Here is a 20,882-nt window from a genome sequence, read left to right as displayed (position 1 = left end):
GCTGATTTAACAAAGCACAGAAACCTCTGTGTCCCCCACAGATTCTATAGGGAAGCCATGTAAGGTATGTGCCAGAAAAGTGGAATTTGGCAAACAGCTCTATTTCCAGGATGTTGTCGAGTTCAATTGCTTGTGCTGCTTCCAAGTGTGACAATAAGGACTGGGCATCTTTTTTGGTCGTCCTGTCTTTTAATGTGGACCTCATCTAAAAAATGTGAGGGGCAGAGCTGACACTGCAGCCTAAATCTGTGCAGCAAAAGCAGCTCTTTAACATCCGTGTGATTTTACACAGGGGCATTAGAAAACTCATGACAGATCCACTTAATTAAAGCTTTGGCTCCTGCAGTTCTTACACCACTAAGAGTCTAATCCTGTGTATTTTAAGGGATTAAAGCATTACATGAGTTGTACAAGTTAATAGAATGTATAGTAGTTTAATTTTTTGTCTTTTAATACATATATATATATGTGTCCTGCTATAAAGGATATGGTATTTGCAAGTAGTATAAACACTCTGCCTGAGAGGATGTCTTGGGTTTCAATGCAGGATGTAACCAAAAGCATATATATTCTAGCACCAGCTGTTAAAACCACGTAGGGCAGTGTTTTTTATCTTTTCCATGACCCATCCTCCATCCAGGGAGATATCTCCTGTTAATGGGCCATTGAGTGCCACTGCAGGACTGATAAAATCACATCATCCCATTGGGAGAGGCTGCACCCAGGGGGAGGAGCCAGGCATTTCCTACCTGAATATAATCTGAGATTTGGAACACCAAAGCAGCCCTTACCCACTGGATTCCAGAGGAAAACCAGGCCCATGCACATCACCACTGGACCTTTCAGAGGAAAACTGCACCTTCTACAGGATCACTGCTTCAACAGAACCACATCTGTCACTGCAGGAGGATGCAGCCACCATTTAATGGGACTGCACCAACACCCTGAGTGACTGACAGGGTGTCAGGCTGTATTCTGACTCTGTCAGTGTTTTTGTAGTACTGCATTTTATTTTAATTTTCCTATTAAGTTGTAGTTTGGTTGGTTGGATTTTTTCTATTTACACATACTAGTAAAGAACTGTTATTCCTATTCCCATATCTTTGCCTGAGAACTCCTTAATTTCAAATGATAATAATTTGAAGGGAAGGAGTTTACATCTGCCATTTCAAGGGAGACTCCTGCCTTCCTTAGTAGACATTTATCTCTCAAAAAGAGACAGAGGAATAAAGTTTATTTTTTAAAAGAGTTACTTAAAGCACAAGCCTTGTAAGACCAGGCTGTGCTTAGCACATTCTTTGTAATGAACTTGTAGACATCTGGTAAGTAATAAATTATTGAGCTCTGCTTTTGTGTCTGCTTGCAACTCTGAGGCCACTAGAAGCTTGCTCTCCACGTGGACACTTTGTAAAACAGGCATGGAGAAAACACAGCTGCTTATATTTCCACAGGATCTTTGTGTTAATTTATGACAATGAATGGCTTTACCTACTGAGGATCATGGCCTGTTGGGCAGGGAGGCACCAAGGCTGAGAAAGCCATCAGCTGTAATATCTCATGTGAATGTTGCCTGTCCTGGCAATCTCCAAATCTCTGAAGTGCTTGTGATAATGTTAAGGATATGCCCTTTCAAATTATTTCTGTGGGATATGGTAGAGATTCCTGAAGCTTGTGGCACAGACCAAGTCATCTGCCCAAGGGATTTGACATGACACAGTGAAATCTAATCTTAAAAAAAATATAGAGATTTCTTAATTTTATATATTATGAAACATTAAAATTCTAATGTTTAAGAGCAAAGATCTGTTGGAAAAATAAGCATTAACCAATTCGAGTTTTACCTATGTTTAATGGGTAAATATTAAATTTCCGTGTCTCTTCAAAGTCTACATGATATCCCCAAGTAGAAGTTACTCATTAACGGATTAAGATAAACAGAGATTTCATTTGAAAATTTGTTTTTTCCAAAATGGAGCAGAGAACATTGCTTGCATTGATGGTCTTTTCCTCGCTCATAGTATTAGCAGAAACTATTGATCAGAAGGTATTTGCTCTATTTTTATTATCAATATCTCATTTGCTCATTTGGTGATGTGGTGATATCTCAGTAACTGGCCAGGAAGTGCAGGTAACTCCTCTGGTAACTACTGCCTGGGGAACTTTGGATTGTGTTGAGATTTTAGAGTTTTGGGTCTTTTTAAGGTCTTTTTGGTTGTTTGGGCTGTTATAGTACAAACATAGCAAGAAGCATTTGCAGATGTGCTTGGTCTTGCTCTTCCTTCAGGATGTAAGAGATCAAATTTGGGAGATCAGTAGCTCTGCCTTGGCAGATGAGGTTTGGATCTTGACACAGGACCAAGCAAGCACTATGCAGTGCCAGGAGGTTTCTGATGAGTGTTTAATAATAAATATGGAATGGAAAAAAGGAAAGTAGATAGTTATTTGCACTGTCTGGAGGATAAAACTCTGTTTTGTACCATCACAGTGGTGACTGGTGGCATTGTAAAAACATCAGTATCAGAGAGCATGAGGAAGCTCTGAGTCAGATGGTTTCTCTGTCCATTGTGCCTCTTCAGAAAAGTGTGAAGTGGAACTGAAATGCAGGCAGGTGTTGGGGTCAGGGCCAAGCCTTGTGGCTGCTTCAGGAGCAGCCAAGAGCTCTGCAGGAAGCCATGGACGGGGTGTGAGGGCCCACAGTGCCTTTGCCCTTGGGTACATGCCTAGGTCTGGTCCTCTCTGCTTCCTTCACCAGGGGCACAGCAAAGCTTCTCCCTGTGCTGCATCCCCCTGCCCCCTGGCTTGTGCTGGCCACAGCCTAAAATGCTGCTGGGGCTGAGTGGGTGCAGGAGATGCAGAGATGCAGATCCTCCTCCCTGCAGCATCCCTTGGGCACTTGGCAGCAGAGTGGATTCTGCACCAGGTAAATTTTGCACAGGACAAGCTCCTCCTGTGTTGGAAGGTTCCTCAGTGGGCAGCAGTGGCCACCACGTGCCTACACTGCCTCAGTGAGCCACAGCTTGGGGCTTGGTGTTCCTTATGCAAAAACCTTGCTCTGAATGTGCTATGGGCAGGTTTGAGCATGGCTGGGCAACAAACTTTCAATTTCAGCCAGTGTCCTAACAGAGAAGAGGCCACTGGATGCTATTAATTGGCAAGCAAAGTACAGGAGATTAATTATCAAAATAGCTAAAGATCAATTAGCCATTCAAAAGACTTGGAGGCTGGAAAAGTAAAAACAGAAGTGCAGTGATACAATCTGTTGCTGAGCTTTTGTATTTTAATCAGCTCTTGGACTGTTGTGAGGCTGGTGATGCCCAGATCAGCCTTTCTCTAGTGCCACTGCTGAAACGTGTGTAGGACCTTTAGAGAGACATCCCAAATGGAAAAGGAGGTGTCCATGTAGACACGTGCTCCAGGAAGTTCTTAGCCCAGCCACCCTCTGGGATGCTCCAGGCAGCTCCAGAATGGAGCCCTCCTCCTTTGGGCATCAGGGGCCCTGGAAGAACCAGAGCAGGAGAAACATGAGTGCTCAAAGGGCATCTCTGCTTGTGCAACCAGTGAGAGGCCCAGGCAGGGTTTGAAACCTGCTAAACATCCTGTGGGACACAAGGTACCAAGTTGGAAAACAGGGAGCAAAGTCAACAACTGGGAGAGCAAATAAACAGTCACACAAAAAATGGGGCCCTTCCCAGGTTCAGGCTGAAAGAGGCTTCTGATCTTCCTTTGGAAAATCTTGGGTGATGGCTGGGGTGATTCAGCAGCAGCTTCACTGTAAGCCAAGGAGAGAAAAAGGTCCAACAGAAGCTTCTGTGGAACAGCAAAATGCAGATGTGGCTGCAGGTTTTGCATGGGTCAGTGTTTGTGGTTGCAGAGATGGGAATAAGCAGACTGGTTCAGAACAATCCCCTCCCCAGTTCCAGCCAGGCCTTCTAACAGTTCATTCCTTCATCAAACTTTTCCAACAGCACCATCCAGGTAAGGACTGCTTGGGAGCAAAACCTGGGTGTTTCTGTCTCAGTCTGTTTATTTTTTTCCCAGCCTGCTATTGATATCTACAGCCTCCATGTGGACTGCAAAGTCACATCAAGATTTGCTCACACTGTCATCACCAGCAGAATTGTCAACCGAGCCAATGAGTCCCGAGAGGCCACCTTTGAAGTGGAGCTACCTAAGACAGCCTTCATCACCAACTTCTCCATGTAGGAGCAGTCCTCACCTGCAATGTGAAGGAGGCAGCTCTGAGGGGCTTCATCTTTCTGCTCAGGAGCTGCTGGGCAAAGAGCACAAAGAGGGTCCTCCGCAAAAAATGCTCTGTGGGGCTAAGTAGTAGGCAGCCAGATAGAAAAGAGGTGCCCAGGGCCAGGCTGCCTGCTGCACAGGGTGGGTGACAGACGTGCTCAGTGGTGGTGTTTTTCCTGCTGCACCCTCCTCAAGAGCCTGCAAGGACAAGGGTTGTGTTGTGGTGGTGGTCCCTTGCATCTTGCTGGGTGGGGAGGGATTTGAAAGAAACAGTGTCCCTTGCTCATGCCCAGAGAGCCACAAAAATCTTCTGTTGAGTTCCTTTCCCCAGTGCATTCCTTCTAATACTAATTAATTTTTATGGAAACCAAACAGGTCCATCGATGGTAAAATATACCCAGGAATAATAAAGGAGAAAGCTGCTGCTCAGAATGAGTACAACACAGCAGTGTCACAAGGACAGAGCGCTGGCCTCGTCAAGTACGTTGCTATTCTGAGTAAGGCTGCTCCAACACCCCTCCTTGGCTTCCTGTTTGGCTGGCTGGAGGCACATGAAATCCTGGAGACAGCCACATCTCAGTGGGGACAAATGTGAAAATCAGTCTTGGGTTCTTGCTGGGAGGGACAGTGTGTCTTTGAATATATATGTATATTTAAAAAAAAATAGTATTTTAATATATATATATATATTCATATATATATGATTTATAGGTGGTCCTGCAATAGGCTCTAGTAGAAAGCTTCCCTGTTTAGCAGTGCCTTAGGACTTGCTGTCATACAATCACTGTATCACAGATTACAGAAAGGATCTACAGGGACCATCAAGTCCAGCTCTCAAGTGAATGGTCCAGAGAGGGACTGAACCAACAACCATGGTGTTACTATGCTCTGACCAGTTGAGCTAATCTCAGAGCCAAGGGTCCTTAAAGATCATCCAGTTCCAAGCCCCCTGCATGGGCAGGGACACCTTTCAGGCTGCTCAGAGCTCCATCCAGCCTGGCTTTCCATCATTTGAGAGTGCCTTGCCATGCTGGGATGATGCTCAGTGCTGAGTCCGTGTCCTGGCAAGCACAAAGGACCATGGCTTTGAACAGATATCACAGTTTCAGGGTGCCTTTAATCTGTGCTTCACAGGTATTCAATCTGAGGAATGCAGGGGTTTCTGCTCCATTTCTCAGCTTGCACCCACGACACATTAATATAATATATGTGGGGTACATAATAGCACCTGCAATGTAAAAAATCTTCTCTGTGATGAACAATGTTTACTGCTACCTTTTTTTTTAATCCCATGTGGCCCCTTGGCCTTTATTTTACACACTTCACAAACTCTTGGCCACCAACCTTCCCTGCAGGAGATAAACCCCTGTTCTTCCCCAACCCAGAATTACAGACAGAAAGCTGGAGCAGTTCCACGTGTCTGTCAGCATCGCGGCTGCCAGCAAAGTCACTTTCGAGCTGACCTACGAGGAGCTGCTGAAGCGGCAGCTGGGCAAGTACGAGCTGCTCATCAAGGTGCGACCCAAGCAGCTCGTTAAACACTTCCAGGTGAGCTGAGCAGGGAGCAGCCGTGGCTTTAGCACAGCCGTGCTCCCTCTGACACACTGATGCTGAATTCTGTGCTGCCAGATCGACGTGCACATCTTCGAGCCCCAGGGCATTCACTTCTTGGAGACTGACAGCACATTCATGACCAACGAGTTAAGCGAGGCGCTCACCAAAGACGTGAACGAAACCAAGGTAAAGCAGCAGCTGCCCGAGGTTACTGCCAGCGGCAGCTCTAGGTTATATTGCTTTAAATATTTCCTTCTGATTGCTTTGCAGGCTCATATTTCATTTAAGCCAGCTCTAGATCAACAGAAGAAAAATTCTGAACTTGATGAAACGCTTCTCAATGGTGATTTTGTTGTGCGTTATGATGTAAAGAGAGAAGCCACTGCAGGGGATATACAGGTAAAAAAAGAAATGAAAATGCTTACAGATCACAGATAAGTTCGAATGTGAAGTGCAATAAGCAAAACAGCAACATTTGCTTTGAAATACCAAGAATGACAGGAAAACTCTTCCCATTAATCCAAGGTCAGCAAGAACTGAGGGTGATACTCGGTAAATCCCCAGAGACACCAGCTAACTGCAAACACAGATCACATATGAAAGATCAATCTTTCATATTTTATTCAAATACAAAATCTATATTGGTATTTCATAGATGTCTCTTTACACTCTTTTTTATTATTTTGGCTCCTCCAAAGTGTATTTGTGGCTTCTTGTAAATGAAGTTTAGAGGAATGTGATTTGAATAACTAAAAATGATGCTTGGTCTCTGTGATAACTGAGGCATAACTAGATACAGCAGGAACTTAACAAATATTTATGAACCAATGCATATTCTAGGGAATAAAACAGAGTATTTTCCATGTCATTTTACTGATGAAGTATACACTGGTGTGCTAAAAGGTGGCAGCCACAGTCATTCAGCAAAGATGTAGTCATAGGTAATGATAAAGAGGTAATATGATACACAGTGATAATATGCATATATCATACATATGGCACTGAGGTGTCTAATCCATATGTATGTATGCATGCTGCTCTCTGGTAATTTTCCCTCTACAGACAGTCTTGCTTCCAGCTAGGAAATACATTTTACTTTCTTTAATTTAAGCTCTTTGATTTGGGCTTATCGAGAAGAGCAGAATGCTGAACATGCTCTCCACTTCTTGCTATGCCAGAATGTTAAGATTTAACCTTTATTTCTTTAGATGTACTTTTATGGATGATTTCATATTCTCTGTTTCAGATTGTCAATGGATATTTTGTCCATTACTTTGCACCCCAAGAAATGCAGGTGTTTCCCAAAAATGTCATCTTTGTTATAGACCGAAGTGGCTCCATGAGAGGCAGAAAAATTGAACAGGTAACTTCCCTCAAAGCATGACCTCTGTTAGCAGCAGTCACACACACCCCAGCCTTCTGAGGAAGCAACTAATTTGAGACCCACTCTGGTTTTGTACACAGCAAAATGTTCATACTTACAGAAATGCTTGAAAATACATATGTGCACAGATTAAATTATTAAAGAGTAACTCTTGTCTGACACAACTATTTTCATGGGTACTAAGCATTGAGGCAGAGAGAGCTTTCTGCATCTTTGCAGAACTTTTTTGTGTTTATATTTTTCTTTAATGAAGCTTAGAGTTAATTTATCTGTTATCTGTTTTATGCTTGTTGATGACTGTTTATGTAGCTCTGCTTGAGAGCAGACAAGCCCCCTACAGCCCTCATAGGCTGGATTTTGTGTCTGAAGTTAAGTGAATTGTCTATTTCTAATGGTCTCAACCTGAAACTTAGCATTAGGGTTTAACAAAGACATTGGGCTGCATCTGGAACAGAGCTGTAGGGACCCCCCTCACTACACTGCAATTTCAATCCCAGTCCTGGCAAAGAAATGGAAACGATCCAAATCATGGTTTTCTCCTTGGAACAGACAAGGGATGCCCTGTTGAAGATTTTGCAGGACCTCCGCCCAGAAGATCATTTCAGCTTTATCACCTTCAACAACAAAGTGTCAGAGTGGAAGAGCTCTTTGCTGCCAGCCACTGAGGAGAACGTGGCCAGTGCTGCAGCTTTCGTGCAGACTCTGGCTGCCAGGGGAGGTACACATGCTTGTAGCCACAAATATGCACCCAGTGGAATTAACTGCCTAGAAAATAATTATTTTACTAGTTATATAGTGCTCCAGAGCTACCACCAGTGCTTACAAAGCAAGTAGGTTTTTAAGACTTTTAAGTGATGAGTGGGAAAGAAAGCCTGTAAGTGGACAGACTGTGACTATATTGTGAGATAGGTACAGTCATATAAGAGATGCTTACAGCACATCTATGAACCACACAAGCCACAAAGTTTTGTTTCCTATTTTATCACGGAGACAATTAGAAGATTCCTTGGTAGCACGTTATTTTTACAGAAAATTAGCAATTCATTTGACAGCAATTTGCTGACATTTTTTCTTTTTATATCAAGTGTCCCGTTGTAAAAACAAACAAAAAAAAACCACATTCAAAGTTAAACTCCTTTGTAAGCCGTGCCACAGAAATAAAACAGGCAAAACAGACAAGTGGCATTTCAGTCGGTGCATCAGTCAGTGTGCTTGGTGTTATTGTTTAGTTTTAAGCACATCTCTGTCTCCCTTTCATGTTACTCTGTCAGTATTAACAGAAGTTTCCTATCCCAGGAGCTAACACCAATAAACCCACCATGCTCAGCTCTTTTCTCTAACTTCTTATAGAAGGCAGGGAAACTTTTCTTAACTATAAGTTAGCAGTTGACAGTGTGTTTACTTAAGCACTTTTTAATGGCTCTAGACATGTTTGTATTTCCCATGACATATGTGTGGAAAATGCTCCCAAAAGAACACTCTGGCACTGCCCTGCAATATAACACCCGGGAATTAAGTCCAGTAGCTAAGCCCCTAAATCCTCCTCTCTTGGAAGGATTGCTTCCTGCAGGAGTCTTTGTGCAGATGAGGGGCAGCAGTGCCTGCAGACGATTGTCCCGCCCAGGTGAGCCGAGCCTGCTCTCTCCTCGCAGGCACAGACATCGATGGTGCCCTGCTCGCTGCCGTGGGCGTGCTGGGGAAAGCCGAGGGGCTGCTCGAGCACACCATCTCCATGATTATTTTGCTGACAGACGGCGAGCCCACGTCTGGTGAGTGAATGAATGAAAGCCTCCCCTGGGGTTTTTCATCTTTCTGTCTTTTACACTTGAATCCCAGTCTCGAGAGACCTCGCCTGTGTTTTAGAAGAGCTTTGGAATGTGCAGGCTGAGCTGCTGCTGGGTCTGGAGAGGGGGATGATGAGAGGGCTGTAGGCAGTGATGGCAGAGCCTGCCTGCCTCTGACTGCACATCCTTTAGCTGGGAATTGTTTTGTTGAATACCGTTGGCTTCCCAGTTTATAAACTCAAGGGAATTGGAGACACTCAAGGCACAGCTGAAACAGAGAAGTAAAATACCTGGAGACAAAACACGGACATTCTGCAGACACTGTGTCTGATTTGAGAGAGAGGCTTCTTCACCCTTTGTGCCTCAATCTTGAAATATTTCAAGGTGCTTCTTGTTCTGTATTCTTTGCCATGTCTTCATTAGTGATCAGCTGTGACAGCACAAACTAAAGGATTGAGATTGAAATATCAGGTGAAATAAGCAACTCCCAGTGCAATGGCACAATCTCCCTTGTCTTGAACAGGAGTTTGTCTTAGCTTTGTTTGGCACCAGCATCATTCCAAGACCAGTAATATTAGTTGATCTGTAAGCCCTTAATAAGATCAATCTGCCTTTTAGATTGTGTGAGCCATTTTGCTTTGGGGTTTGTTGATTTTGTTTGGGTTTTTTAATAAAATTCAGCTCACAATGCTGCCTCCCCAGCACAGCCACAGTGAGTGTCTCTCACATCCAGCAGTTGGAAATCAGGCCAGGGTGGAGTGTCAGGCATTATTGCATACATTGCCTTCCTCAGCAAAGCAGCTGAAAGGGAAAAAAATCTCAGCTGTTCCCACAATATTGCTACAGGCAGTGACAGCTTCTGCTGGAAATGCTGATGGAGAAGCTCTCCATACATGGCCATCAGCAGCTCTTCAAATGGGGTAAGATGATGGTGTGAAAATCTTTACTCTGTCACACAAAGGAGCTGGGAGAGAAGCATGGCTGAGTTCATTGGCAGTTTGTTGGAATTGCACCATTAACCAATCCATTCTTCTCTGAATTGACACACATAATTTTTATGGATGGTACTTGTCTTTTGAATGCTTCATGAAGTGTATCCATCCCTCGTGTTGTTAACTTGTAGTGTGTGCCCCTTCTGCTCTAAAAACCTCCTCTGGCCGTGTAATCCTATAAAATATTTTGCACTTAGCCATGACAACATCAGTAGAGCCTAGTAAAAGTCATTAGAGGAGAATCACTTTCTGGCATTCCATATGCACAGTTGTGCTTTCATTTCCAATTTAATTACCAGCATTCTATCCTCTATCTTTTTAGTATTTTATTCTGAATTATTTTTTTAAACTTCAGGCAGAATTTTCCATTAACTTGCTGCAGTCTTTTTGCATTTTAGAAGCCCCAAACCCACAACGGTGTTTTTGTTTCATTTACAGGTGAGAGAAATGTGGAAGTAATTCAAGAAAACATTCAGAAAGCAATCAATGGGAAATATGCTCTTTTCTGCCTTGGCTTTGGGTTTGATGTCAGTTACAAATTCCTGGAGAAAATGGCCCTGAGCAATGGGGGAATAGCACGGCGTATCTATGAAAATGCTGATGCAGCCCTGCAGCTCCAGGTCAGGAGTAAGGAATGTGCCAGGAAAATCATCTCTCAGCTACAGCTTATGTCTAGTCCTAGCAGAAAAATCACAGATTTTCCTAAATGAAATGTTGGGGTTGAGTTTAGCTGTTACTTTAGTGGAGGGAGGAAGGCAGTTTTGGGATATTTGAGGGTTTGTGCCTTCCACGTATCCACAACTCAAAGTCTTCAAATCAGCCCCATTCAGCCAAAGTGGGAAAATGACACATTTCTGTACTGTAAAAAGAGAAATTGTCCAGGGGAAGTGGACAATTTCTGAGTTTGCTGTAGTCTTGTACTATTAAAGAAAAGCTTTTTAAAGGGGCTTTAGACATTCAACATATTGCTTTGCACAATTTTGCTGTCATTTGTGTGTGTTCTCTGTCTCACTGCTTTTCTTCAGGGCTTTTATCAAGAAGTGGCTACCCCAATATTAATGCAAATTGAAATGCAGTATCCAGAAAATTCCATTGAAGGATTAACCAAGAACAATTTCAAGCTGTTTTTTGAGGGATCTGAAATTATAGTGTCTGGAAAAATTAGTGATGAGCTGGATCTTTTGCCAGTGGAAATTAAAGCTCAGTCAGTAAGTGTTTAGTTTACTAATTGTGAAAAATATCTCTCCATTCTGTCTTTGTGGCACAATAGGAGGCTTCAAGAAGTGTTTTGTGTTTAGTATATATTCATTGCATTTAGGAGTTCAGCTGTTTTCCTATTGTTTGAACTCTTAGATAATTTACTGAAATTTCCCTCTCTTGAATTTGCTACAAAAGAAAAACCTTGAAGAATATCCAAAAATAAGCAAACGATCATTTTAATTAAATTTTCTTGATTCTTTAACAAAATCTAAATATTTTTGCCTTTTAAGGGCTTTTAGGTTTCTATAGTTACAATGAAGCAGGAAACCTCAACTATTCATTTCAAAAATGCTGAAATATAATTTAATTACCTCTTTTTGTTCATCATTGTTTCAAGTCCAGAAATACATATCTAAAGTACATACTTTTTAGATACTTTGGATTTTCATTTTCCAATGGGAAAGAACAAAATTGAAAGACAACTGGTACAGAAAGATGTTATTTTAAGTCTAATAATGTGACTGTAAATGAAGTCTGGAGCTGTTCTTTTGATGGTCAGTTTTCTCCCACTTCAGCACACGAGTAACTTGACTCTTAAGGAAGAAGCAAATGTCAAAGAGAAGGAGCAAGTGTTCCAAAATCAAAGATACATCTTTGGGAATTTCATAGAGAGACTGTGGGCTTACCTGAGCATTCAGCAGCTTCTGGAAAAAGCGTGAGTGATTTTAATGCTTCACATAACAAACTTCTGACTTCTCAAAACACAAATTCCTTATTCACAAATGATATGATCAGAAAATACAAAGAAACAGAACTATTTCTCCAGACAGTATGCAAACCATAAGATACTGGGAGAATACTACATTACTGTAGGATGAACATGAAGTGCTGTTCAGTTTTTGGTAGCACTACAATTTCTTATATATATGAACACATAATGTAACACATTCTTTATGACATTACTATGAAATAGATTTCAATTGTATGGATGTGTTGAGCTGTTCTTGCACACCCATAAATATTGTGTGTAGATAAGGAAATGGCAATAGCTAGGGAGCAGAACAATATGCACGTCCATAAGATCCTTCACAGATCTATTATGTATTTAAACCATACCTAGGCTCCAGTGTTGCAAAGAATTTAGCATTTCCATAATTTCTGAGTTATCCCCATAAGACTACTGACCCCTCAATAATAAATATCTGAGGAGACACAACCAATATGTAAAGGAATCTGGAGATGATTTGTTCATAGTCTCTACACATTTTTGCTTCATCATTAACACAGACTTCAGTATTTCAGCCCAAGATGAGGACCAGAAGGCCCTGGAGGCCCAAGCCTTGGATCTGTCCCTGCAGTACAGCTTTGTCACACCCCTCACTTCCATGGTGGTCACCAAACCCCAGCAGAAGGAGGAGCTGGCAAACAAACCCACCGAGGCTGGTAAAAACACTGAAACACTCTGCTCTTCTTGACTCGTTGTTGTTGACTTCCACTTCAGTTCATTTGATAGAGATAGAATGAAGCAAATTGGAGGCAGGAGTTCAGGGATTGGCTGGCAGGATTTTTTTGAAAGGTGAAGTGATGAAACAGGAACTACAATTGAAATGGAGAATAGTTTGTTTAAATATTAACTAAAGGTAGTCTAATAGCTGTTACTATTACATTCCTGACAATGCAAAAGGGTTCCACACTTTTCTCTGTAGCATTTAAGTGGGAAAATCAATGCAGGGGGGAAAGCATGGCCTCAGTCAGAGTTTTGCAGGTGCTCTTTATAATCATCCTTTAACATAAAAAACCTCATCACCTGAAGCCCTTGTCCCAGTTTTCTGGTTCACATGGGTAAAGTAATTCAGTGCTGACTATGACACTCATGTGCCCCTCTTATTCTTGACAGATAATGAGGAGTCTGAGAGTCTTCAAGTACGAGGTAAATGTTTTCTTCTTTTCCAGTTGCATATTTTCATGGTTTCTAATAAAAATTTTTAAACAACTAAACCAAAACAAGCAAAAGAGTTCATGGTGGTTGTTCTATAGAGGGAAGTATCTGACATTTGAAAAAAATGTGTGAAGTAAATTATAAGCAATATCTGCCACAGTCTGTGTAGGTTTTGAGTCAATAACAGGGTCAAAGGGAGAAAATCTTCCATTAAGAAAGCCTCAAAGGTCAAAATTATCTGTGCTCTTGAGGAAAAGTAGTTCTTCAAGTCAATGGTGTTAATGATGCTTTCTGCTTCTTCTTATCATGTGTGAAGCATCTTTCAAAAGATCCTGCTCAAGAATGCCTTCTGAGGATGACTTGGGTATTTTTTTCTTCTCTGAAAACTTCATTTATTCGAATAATTATTTTATAGGTGAAGAACTTTGGTTTTGCTCTAGTTCTTTCACAGAAATGTATCAAGACAATGACAATGCTGCCCAGTTCTTGGAGGCTGCCTCTTTCCAAGTGATGCTGGGGAGGTCAGGAGCAGAACCACTCCTGTGAGGTATGCAGTGCAATCAGGAGTAAAACACAGAACACTCTCTTTTCTTTCTCCAGGTTCTCGTAGAGTGGACAGTGGGTCATCTCCTGGTAAGTACTCCTCCTCTGTTTCTATTCTATAGAATAATTCTATGAAGTTCATTTCATATATAGGGTCATATCAACCTTAGTCTAATAAATGTATTGGGATTGGAGATGCCCACTTGATATACAATTTAGTTTTTATTATGTGTATTTCAGTCCATAGATATTTTATAATGAACTATAAACTTTTGAAAACAATCTTGGTCCCTTTTCAGAAATAAAAAAAACATACCTCCTGAAAATAAATGTGAAAGGTCTGGAAAAGTATGTATTAGTAAGCTGGAAGAAATGGATATAAAAACAAAATAATTCACCAGTCCTGGGGTATCCAGAAAAGTCAGTGGACAACAAACAAAGGGAGGGAAGGGACGTGCAAGGCATAAACACAAAGCAAAAAAACATTGGGAAAACCCTTTTCTTTCAGGTCGAAGGCGCTCTGACCTCCAAGCTGGCAGCAGCAGGATGATGTTTTCCAGCTACAGAGGTAACTGCTCACAGCGGGTTGGGAGGGGCTGGGCTGGGTGTGCTGCATTCAGCACTGCCCAGGGACCCTTGAAAACACAGCTCTAAAGCCTCCCACAGCTCCAGATGAGCACGGGCTCATGGCATGGTCCATCCTGACAGAAACAGGCACTGCATGTTGTGCTTTGCTCCCCATTGGGACCTCTCATCTTGGGCAAAGCTCTCTGTAGTCATCAGAGAAGAGCTCTGCTGAAAAGGCTTCTGTCCAGCATTGTTCCAGTTCATCAGCTGACTTAGAGAAAATTGTTAATTAAACTCTTCTTACAAATTTTAATTATTTCAGTTCCCAGGTTAAGAGGTGCCATAGAAACACAACCTGTTGGTAAGTGACACACATCCCAGTCCCATTTCAATTATTAATGGAACTGTAATGTACACTTCTTCATGCAACAATGCTTTTTCTGGCTGCATCAACTCTGAAAATCTTTTACCTCTTCTTGCAAACCTTGGCTAGTTCTTTCCATGTAAATAGAAAATATCCCTGTGTTCCATGAGAAGACCTCTTTGGCTCGAGGATATAAGAAATGCAATACAACAAATCTTCAGCCTAAGCCTTTGTAGGGGCTCATTGTCCTTATTAAATTTTATATTTGAAATCCGTTGGTTTCATTCATTCAAGATGCTGTGCCTGGGTGTGCTTTTCAACAGTTATTACTTTGTTTTTTAATCATTCTATCCTATAAAAGCTGTAACTGCTGTTTTAGGTATAAGTCTATAAATTATTTTTGCTGGGGCACAGGCTCGATTTTTTTGGTTGCTGATATTTTTCTTCCATCTTTTCAGCCTATGAATATCCACAACTTCTCTTGCAATTACCCAGACAAAATGAAAGAATCTGCTTAAATATTGATAAAAGAGCACAAACCTCTGTCCACCTGGTGTCAGATCCAGGGCAAGGTGAGTGAGCAATGTTAACCCAACACCAAGACAAGGAGAGTCACTGGGTCTGTGAGTGCAGTTGGTGTTTTTGGGAAAAAACCTCCCCTCATGGAGAATCTTGCACTGACCAGAAAGGCTGTGGTAAATTCTTCCTTTCTGTTAGGTAATATTAATAGAGGTGCAACAGCTGAGGGCACAAGTCTGGCTGAGGGTTTCCTTCTCCTCCTGGTGTCACATCCTCCTCAGTCCTTGGGGCTTTCTCCTACCCAGCCATTGGGGCTGCAGAGACCTTAAACCTCATGGTCCCTGTGAGCCAACAGAAAGGTGCATGCTCTTGATGCACAGCAGATTTTTGTGGTCCTGTCCTTGAGAAGCCATGGCCTGGGCACCAGGCACCTGCTCTGATTATGGAACAGAGACATCTCTGAGCAGGAGGTGGAAGCATGGGGTTAAACAGGATCTAAACAGTCTTGGGGCATGTGGAGCTGAAATCCAGAAATGTCCCACAAAACTAGATTTGAGACCCTGGAAACATTTCAGTAACAAAACTGGAGCAGATTTATTAAGATCACTTGTACCTTAAGAGAAGAATCACCTGACAAATTTGTGTTAAAGGACTCACTGTGACGGGGCAGCTTGGAGATGGAATAAATCACTTTGTGCAGTTTGATATAAACTATGAGAATCCCCCTGTGCAAATCCATGTCTACACTCATGCAATCCTTGTAAGCCACAACAATAAGAACGATTGGCTGTCATGGACAAAGTCAGCCTCCACCACCATCCAGGGGTAAGAAATATCTCCCTGTCCTTTCCTAAACTTGAAAATGTGTCAGATATTTGTTCATTCAGGCCTCTCCCATTTACCTGAAGTAAGTGCTTCCAAATGTCCTTCTCCAGCAAATATATCAGTGTGAGTAGCAGCAGGGTATCTTCATAATCCTCCATTTCAAATTTGGAGAAGAAAATAAGTTTGATTTTAATTCTCCATGCCCGTGTAAAGAGAGCCAGAACAACTGCACCATCATCCTGCTGTCCATGTATTTATGTTCCAAAGGAAAGGAGCCATGCAGAGCAGCCTGGTGCCACCAGCAGCCACTTTGTGTTCCTCCAGGGCAGAGCGAGTGCTGCCAAGTGATGGCTTTGACATTTACTGTCCCTTTTATACAGCACTCGGCTCCACACAGACTGGGGTTTTCTTTCTCCTTAGTTTTAGCAATAACTCCCATCTGGGAAACTGACATTTTTTACGGGCAGGCATAAAGTTTTGGAATAGCTGTCTGTAGCTAAATGTCCACTGTAGGAGAAGGGATACTTTATAAGCAGACTTTATTTGTTAGAGTAATTAGAGCAGGATCCTTCAGTGCCACCAGGAAGGGCTGAGTGTAGCTGGTTCCTCCAGCCTTTTTATATTGCTGGAATGAGTCTCCACAAGGATCCCCTGCCGGCCTGGAGCAGACAGAACACACATCACTGCTCCCCCACACGCAGTTCTAGACAATAACAAGTCCTACAACAACTGCTTTCAATTATTCTTGTAACCCAAACAGAGCCAGGAACTCGCTGGATTTATTTCCCAATATAATTTGCTAAGCAGAATGATCCTCCTGCTTCAATCCAGTCCAGAGCTCTTGCATCAGCACTTTGGTGGTGGCTTTGTTAATCCTGCCTGCAGGGAGCAAAATGACAGTGACATTTGTGTTCTGCAAAACCACCTGGGATCACAATAACATTAATAGGTCAGAAGAAAGGCAAGGTCTGAAACACTTACGAAAGATCTAAGAAAAAATAATGGACTTGTTCATAAAAAAGATTGAATTATTTTATAAGTCTACCTTTTTTCTCTTTAAAACAGTGAGATTTTTTTTTCCCATCCAAGCATTTCTTCATTATTATCATTATGGATAATAAGGTGTATTCATCAGCAAAAAAATTGTCCCCTGGTATATTTGCAAGACCTGTTGTGCAGTACAGAGAGAAAAGATATTGTAGTCAATATTTTCTAGCTTAAAAATAACTACATAAAAGATCAGGAAAAATGCAATTGCAAAGAGATAAAGGGCAAAAATGAAATTATTTTGATCAATTAATGTCAGTTAGCTAAATACATATTCTTTATTCACATTCTTCTTGGAAATAATTTCATAATTTACTTCCTAGGCTAAGAGTGTCAGTTGAAAAGGAAGGGAGTCTTACAGCATCACTGCCTGGTACAGTCACAGTAAAAATTTCCTTGGTCAAGTTTCTAGATGATTTCCTTGGGCTCTACTTCTTGAACACTGACCACTTTTCAGACCAGGTCACTGGAGTTCTTGGTGAGTATTGTATGGATGGGTGCAGCAAAGAATGCTCTTGGAACTCAGCTCCTGAAATGAGAGTGCAGCTGGGGGTTTGTTTCAGGGAGTTCTTGAGAAACTTTGCATTTAATTTATTCTTTTTGGACATTTAGCTTTCACTGCCCAGCAATCCCAAAAAAGGGAGGTCTCAGCCTGGAAACATAAAACATGTAACACAATGCTTTTCCACTCACCAGTGGCACAACCCTAAGTAGCCCATTATGGGTTTAGAAGATGTTCAAATAAGACAGAAACAAGAGTTGGGCTTAACCTCAACAGTGCTGTGGAATAAAATGATTGATGCAGAAAATTCATTTGATGTCAAATAACAGACTGTAAATAACGGACATAAAATTGTGAACAATCATGGTTAGGAAATGAAAACCAGCTGCTCCTGAACATCTTGGCTCCAAAAATCCTGGTGAGACCTAAGTTGAAGTTGTTTTGGAAACATTGCAATTGGAGAGGCTCCATATTCCAAAAAACACAAGGAAGAAATAATTGTGAAAAACCATCAGAGCAGGGCTGAACCTTCCTGTGGAGAATGTTAGGGATAATAGGAGATCACAGATGAAACAGAGGAATTTTCTGAACTTACTAAATGGAACATCCAAACATGATCTTTGGTTTGTTTTCTGAGCTGAAGAGCTGCTCTCCTGGTGTTAGAGCTGCCATTTGGCTTAAACAAACAGCAACACTCAGCTGGTTTGTATTTTTTAATAATTTCTGTGTCTGTTCTTAGGTCAATTTTATTCAAAAGCACAATTTGAGAGTAACTCCAACAATGATCAGAGAGCTGTGGAAAGACTCCTGAGAGTGTCTGGATCTGAGCACAAGGTTTCCAGGTACCAGATATTGGGGAGGGGAAGGGATTGGATGGATGACTGTGCTTTGAGATGTATTTTATCAGCAAATACCAGAGATCAAAAGAAATGAAACTGAGGAGTGTTTGTAAGAACTCTCCTAAAAGAAATGAAACTGAGGAGTGTTTGTAAGAACATTCCTCTTTGGTGTAAAAAACTTGTGTTCTAGTTTTTCCCCAACAGCCTGCATTTGTTGTTTAAGTGATGCTACAAGGCTCAAGGTTTCTATTTCATTGAGGGAAATAATTACACCCTGGGGGTACAGCTTGCATTGTTTTCCTGGGCAGGGAGGGCGTTTCCTCAGGTGGATTTACCACGAGAAAAATGTTCTATCCTTCCACTGCTTTTAGCACACATCTGTAATGGGGAATAAATGCTGTGAGTGTGCAGGTGCTGTGACTCCTGGTGCCATCTGCATATCAGGGCAATTCTGGCCCTGCCCTTTGATTGTGTTATCACAATTTCTCTTGTTTTGATTTCATTTCAGGTTGTACAAGAAAGATTACAGGCTGGAGTCAGCCAGTGAACCTGTTTCCTGCTGGTCAATAGATCTAACTCCCTAGAAAAAAAAATTCTGTGAAGAAAATTATGCAAATGAAGCTCTTCCAAGTATTTTTGATACTTTCATCAAGAAAACCACACAGTTAAAGCCTTACTGTCGCTCTATATATGTGTCACAAATGTTTTACCTTGAAATAGTTATACCCTCAAGATATGACAGTACTTGCTTGTTTGCTATTTGAAAATTATTTCTAATCTGAAATGTGGTTTTGTTGTTGAAGATTTATGTGAATGAACGAAATAAAATTGATACTATCAGCTCACAGTTTGATATGGACACGTGGACTTAGGTTTCTAAATAAAAATCAGTAGTGGCATCATCCAAGCCAACAAATGTGTCATGCAAACAGTAATAGATTTCTAAAACTTTACCCACTTATAGATGGTAATGTTCCTGAACCACACGTTTGTGAAAACACCATGAAGTTTGAGGCATGTTTACCGTGTCTCTCATTTTCTATTTTATCGCTGTATCAGAGCTCTCTTGGAGGTTCTTCTGTCAGACCATTCAAAGCTCATGAAATCAGCAGTGAATGAGGCTGTGTGGGATGCAAACCCACACCAGCTGTGCTCCAGTTCATTGTTGCAAAAGGCTCTGAGGCTCCCTTTTGAAAACATCTGCAGAACAGCCATTGACTGGTTGCAAAACTTCTGGTTGCAAAACACAGCATTCCAACCCCAAAAGTTAGCAGCTCTTTTGGCACAATTTCATACATATTGCAAACATTGAAAGGTGTTTTACAAATAGTGAACATCTCAAACCCAACCTGCTGTGCACGGAGGTGACACTGCAGAGTAAACACACCCACAGAAGCCTCTGCCCATGAAATCCAAGCTGTAGTCTCAGTCTCCTGCTTTTTGTAAGTTTTAATTCCAAAACTATTTTGTTTTAGAATTTCAGTTCCTTTTTATCTTTGAAGCCATAAATATGCCAGCATTGTAGGCAGTTTAACAGAAGTTGCTTTCTATCCTGCCAATAATATAAACTGGAAAAACCTTTTTATTTTAAAGCAATGTACTAAAAGAGAAACAATTTCTTGCCAAAGTCAATAAGCTAAAACAAACTGTGTAATTAGAAGCCTATTTTGTAAAAGAACTGTGAATTGCTTGTACTTTCAAGGTGCTGATTTTGCTGCACAAATTACATGACAAACAATGTGGAATTTGGAAACTGGAAGCAACATATTGCTCACTTCACTGCATCAAAAACAGGCTTCCCAATCTGATTGTTTCCATTATAGATTAACTTGGGATTTGAATCACAAGCTGTTGATCCAGGGTTATATCAGACTTGCTGCAAATTAAATATTCCCTGCTTTGAGCTGTGGGGTGTCTGTGTGTCAGCTCCTGCAGCACTGAGCAGGCAGCAGTGGCTCATGGCTGGGGCAGCTTTCACCTGGGACCCTCTGCTTTAAGTCAGGCTCAAGCAGGTGCAGGCAATGCCTGAGAGCTGCACTCAAACTGCAGTGCCTGAGCTGTCTCAGGCAGCTGCTGCCCTGTTAATGCTGCTCTCCCTTGCTGCAAAGAAGCTCTGGGCCAGGGAATTTATTAAGGTATGATAGAAACTCCTCACATTTTTCAAAGATTTTATCTGACTTTGAATAGACAAGTAGTGCTGGCAGAGATTTCTGTGCTTTTTGCAGCAGCCTGAAGTTGTTGGTGTGCCTGGTTACTGCAGCTCCCAAATCCATCTAGTGCTGCTTCCCCTCTGCACGTGTGCTTTCCATTCTGTAAGTGGGTGCCATGCCACTCTTCACTTGAATTGTGTCTTAATTTGTTGTTTAATCTCCTCCTGTGCTTTCCAAGCCCCCAAGTGAGTTCTGGTGGGTTTCTTGTTTCCTATGTTCCCTTCCCTTGCTCAGAAGATGAAGGGCAGATAGAGTAATGAATATTTGGCATTTTGTAATTTCTAATTCCAATACAAAATAGTGCCAGTGTATATGTAACAGATCTATACATATCTCACAGGATATGGCCCCACAGTTCTCTTTTAACCAGCACT

The 20,882-nt window shown here is 41.7% G+C and overlaps 1 protein-coding gene across 2 annotated transcripts; it reads left to right on the top strand.

Annotated features, from left to right (window-relative positions):
• The first annotated feature begins 1,890 nt into the window (after positions 1–1,890).
• Positions 1,891–19,145, top strand: LOC106849209 (inter-alpha-trypsin inhibitor heavy chain 4). Of its 2 annotated transcripts, XM_014869665.2 has the most exons (22): positions 1,891–2,044; positions 4,039–4,199; positions 4,615–4,719; positions 5,625–5,787; positions 5,869–5,979; positions 6,064–6,192; positions 7,040–7,156; positions 7,727–7,895; positions 8,830–8,946; positions 10,392–10,573; positions 10,979–11,161; positions 11,729–11,868; positions 12,448–12,596; positions 13,051–13,083; positions 13,693–13,725; positions 14,144–14,203; positions 14,525–14,563; positions 15,025–15,138; positions 15,736–15,910; positions 17,281–17,435; positions 18,199–18,301; positions 18,807–19,145. In XM_014869665.2, the coding sequence occupies exons 1-22, from the start codon at positions 1,970–1,972 to the stop codon at positions 18,880–18,882; spliced, it is 2,589 nt and encodes an 862-aa protein (XP_014725151.2). In that variant the 5' UTR covers positions 1,891–1,969; the 3' UTR covers positions 18,883–19,145. The 2 variants fall into 2 exon arrangements, with proteins under 2 accessions (XP_014725151.2, XP_088027717.1); XM_088171591.1 differs by lacking the exons at positions 15,736–15,910; positions 18,199–18,301; positions 18,807–19,145 and having other exon boundaries at positions 17,281–17,414.
• The last annotated feature ends 1,737 nt before the right edge of the window (positions 19,146–20,882 follow it).

The sequence above is a fragment of the Sturnus vulgaris genome, chromosome 11, assembly GCF_052056855.1.
Source record: "Sturnus vulgaris isolate bStuVul1 chromosome 11, bStuVul1.hap1, whole genome shotgun sequence".
NCBI classification, from domain to species: Eukaryota; Metazoa; Chordata; class Aves; order Passeriformes; family Sturnidae; genus Sturnus; species Sturnus vulgaris.
This window is presented reverse-complemented; position numbering and strand designations above follow the sequence as displayed.

Bases quoted from the DNA above. Each gene is read 5' to 3' on its own strand.
- LOC106849209 (XM_014869665.2), top strand. From the start codon at position 1,970: ATGGAGCAGAGAACATTGCTTGCATTGATGGTCTTTTCCTCGCTCATA. The intron at 5,980-6,063 runs GTAAAGCAGCAG...ATTGCTTTGCAG, and splicing joins AAGACGTGAACGAAACCAAG to GCTCATATTTCATTTAAGCC. The intron at 13,084-13,692 runs GTAAATGTTTTC...TTCTTTCTCCAG, and splicing joins TGAGAGTCTTCAAGTACGAG to GTTCTCGTAGAGTGGACAGT.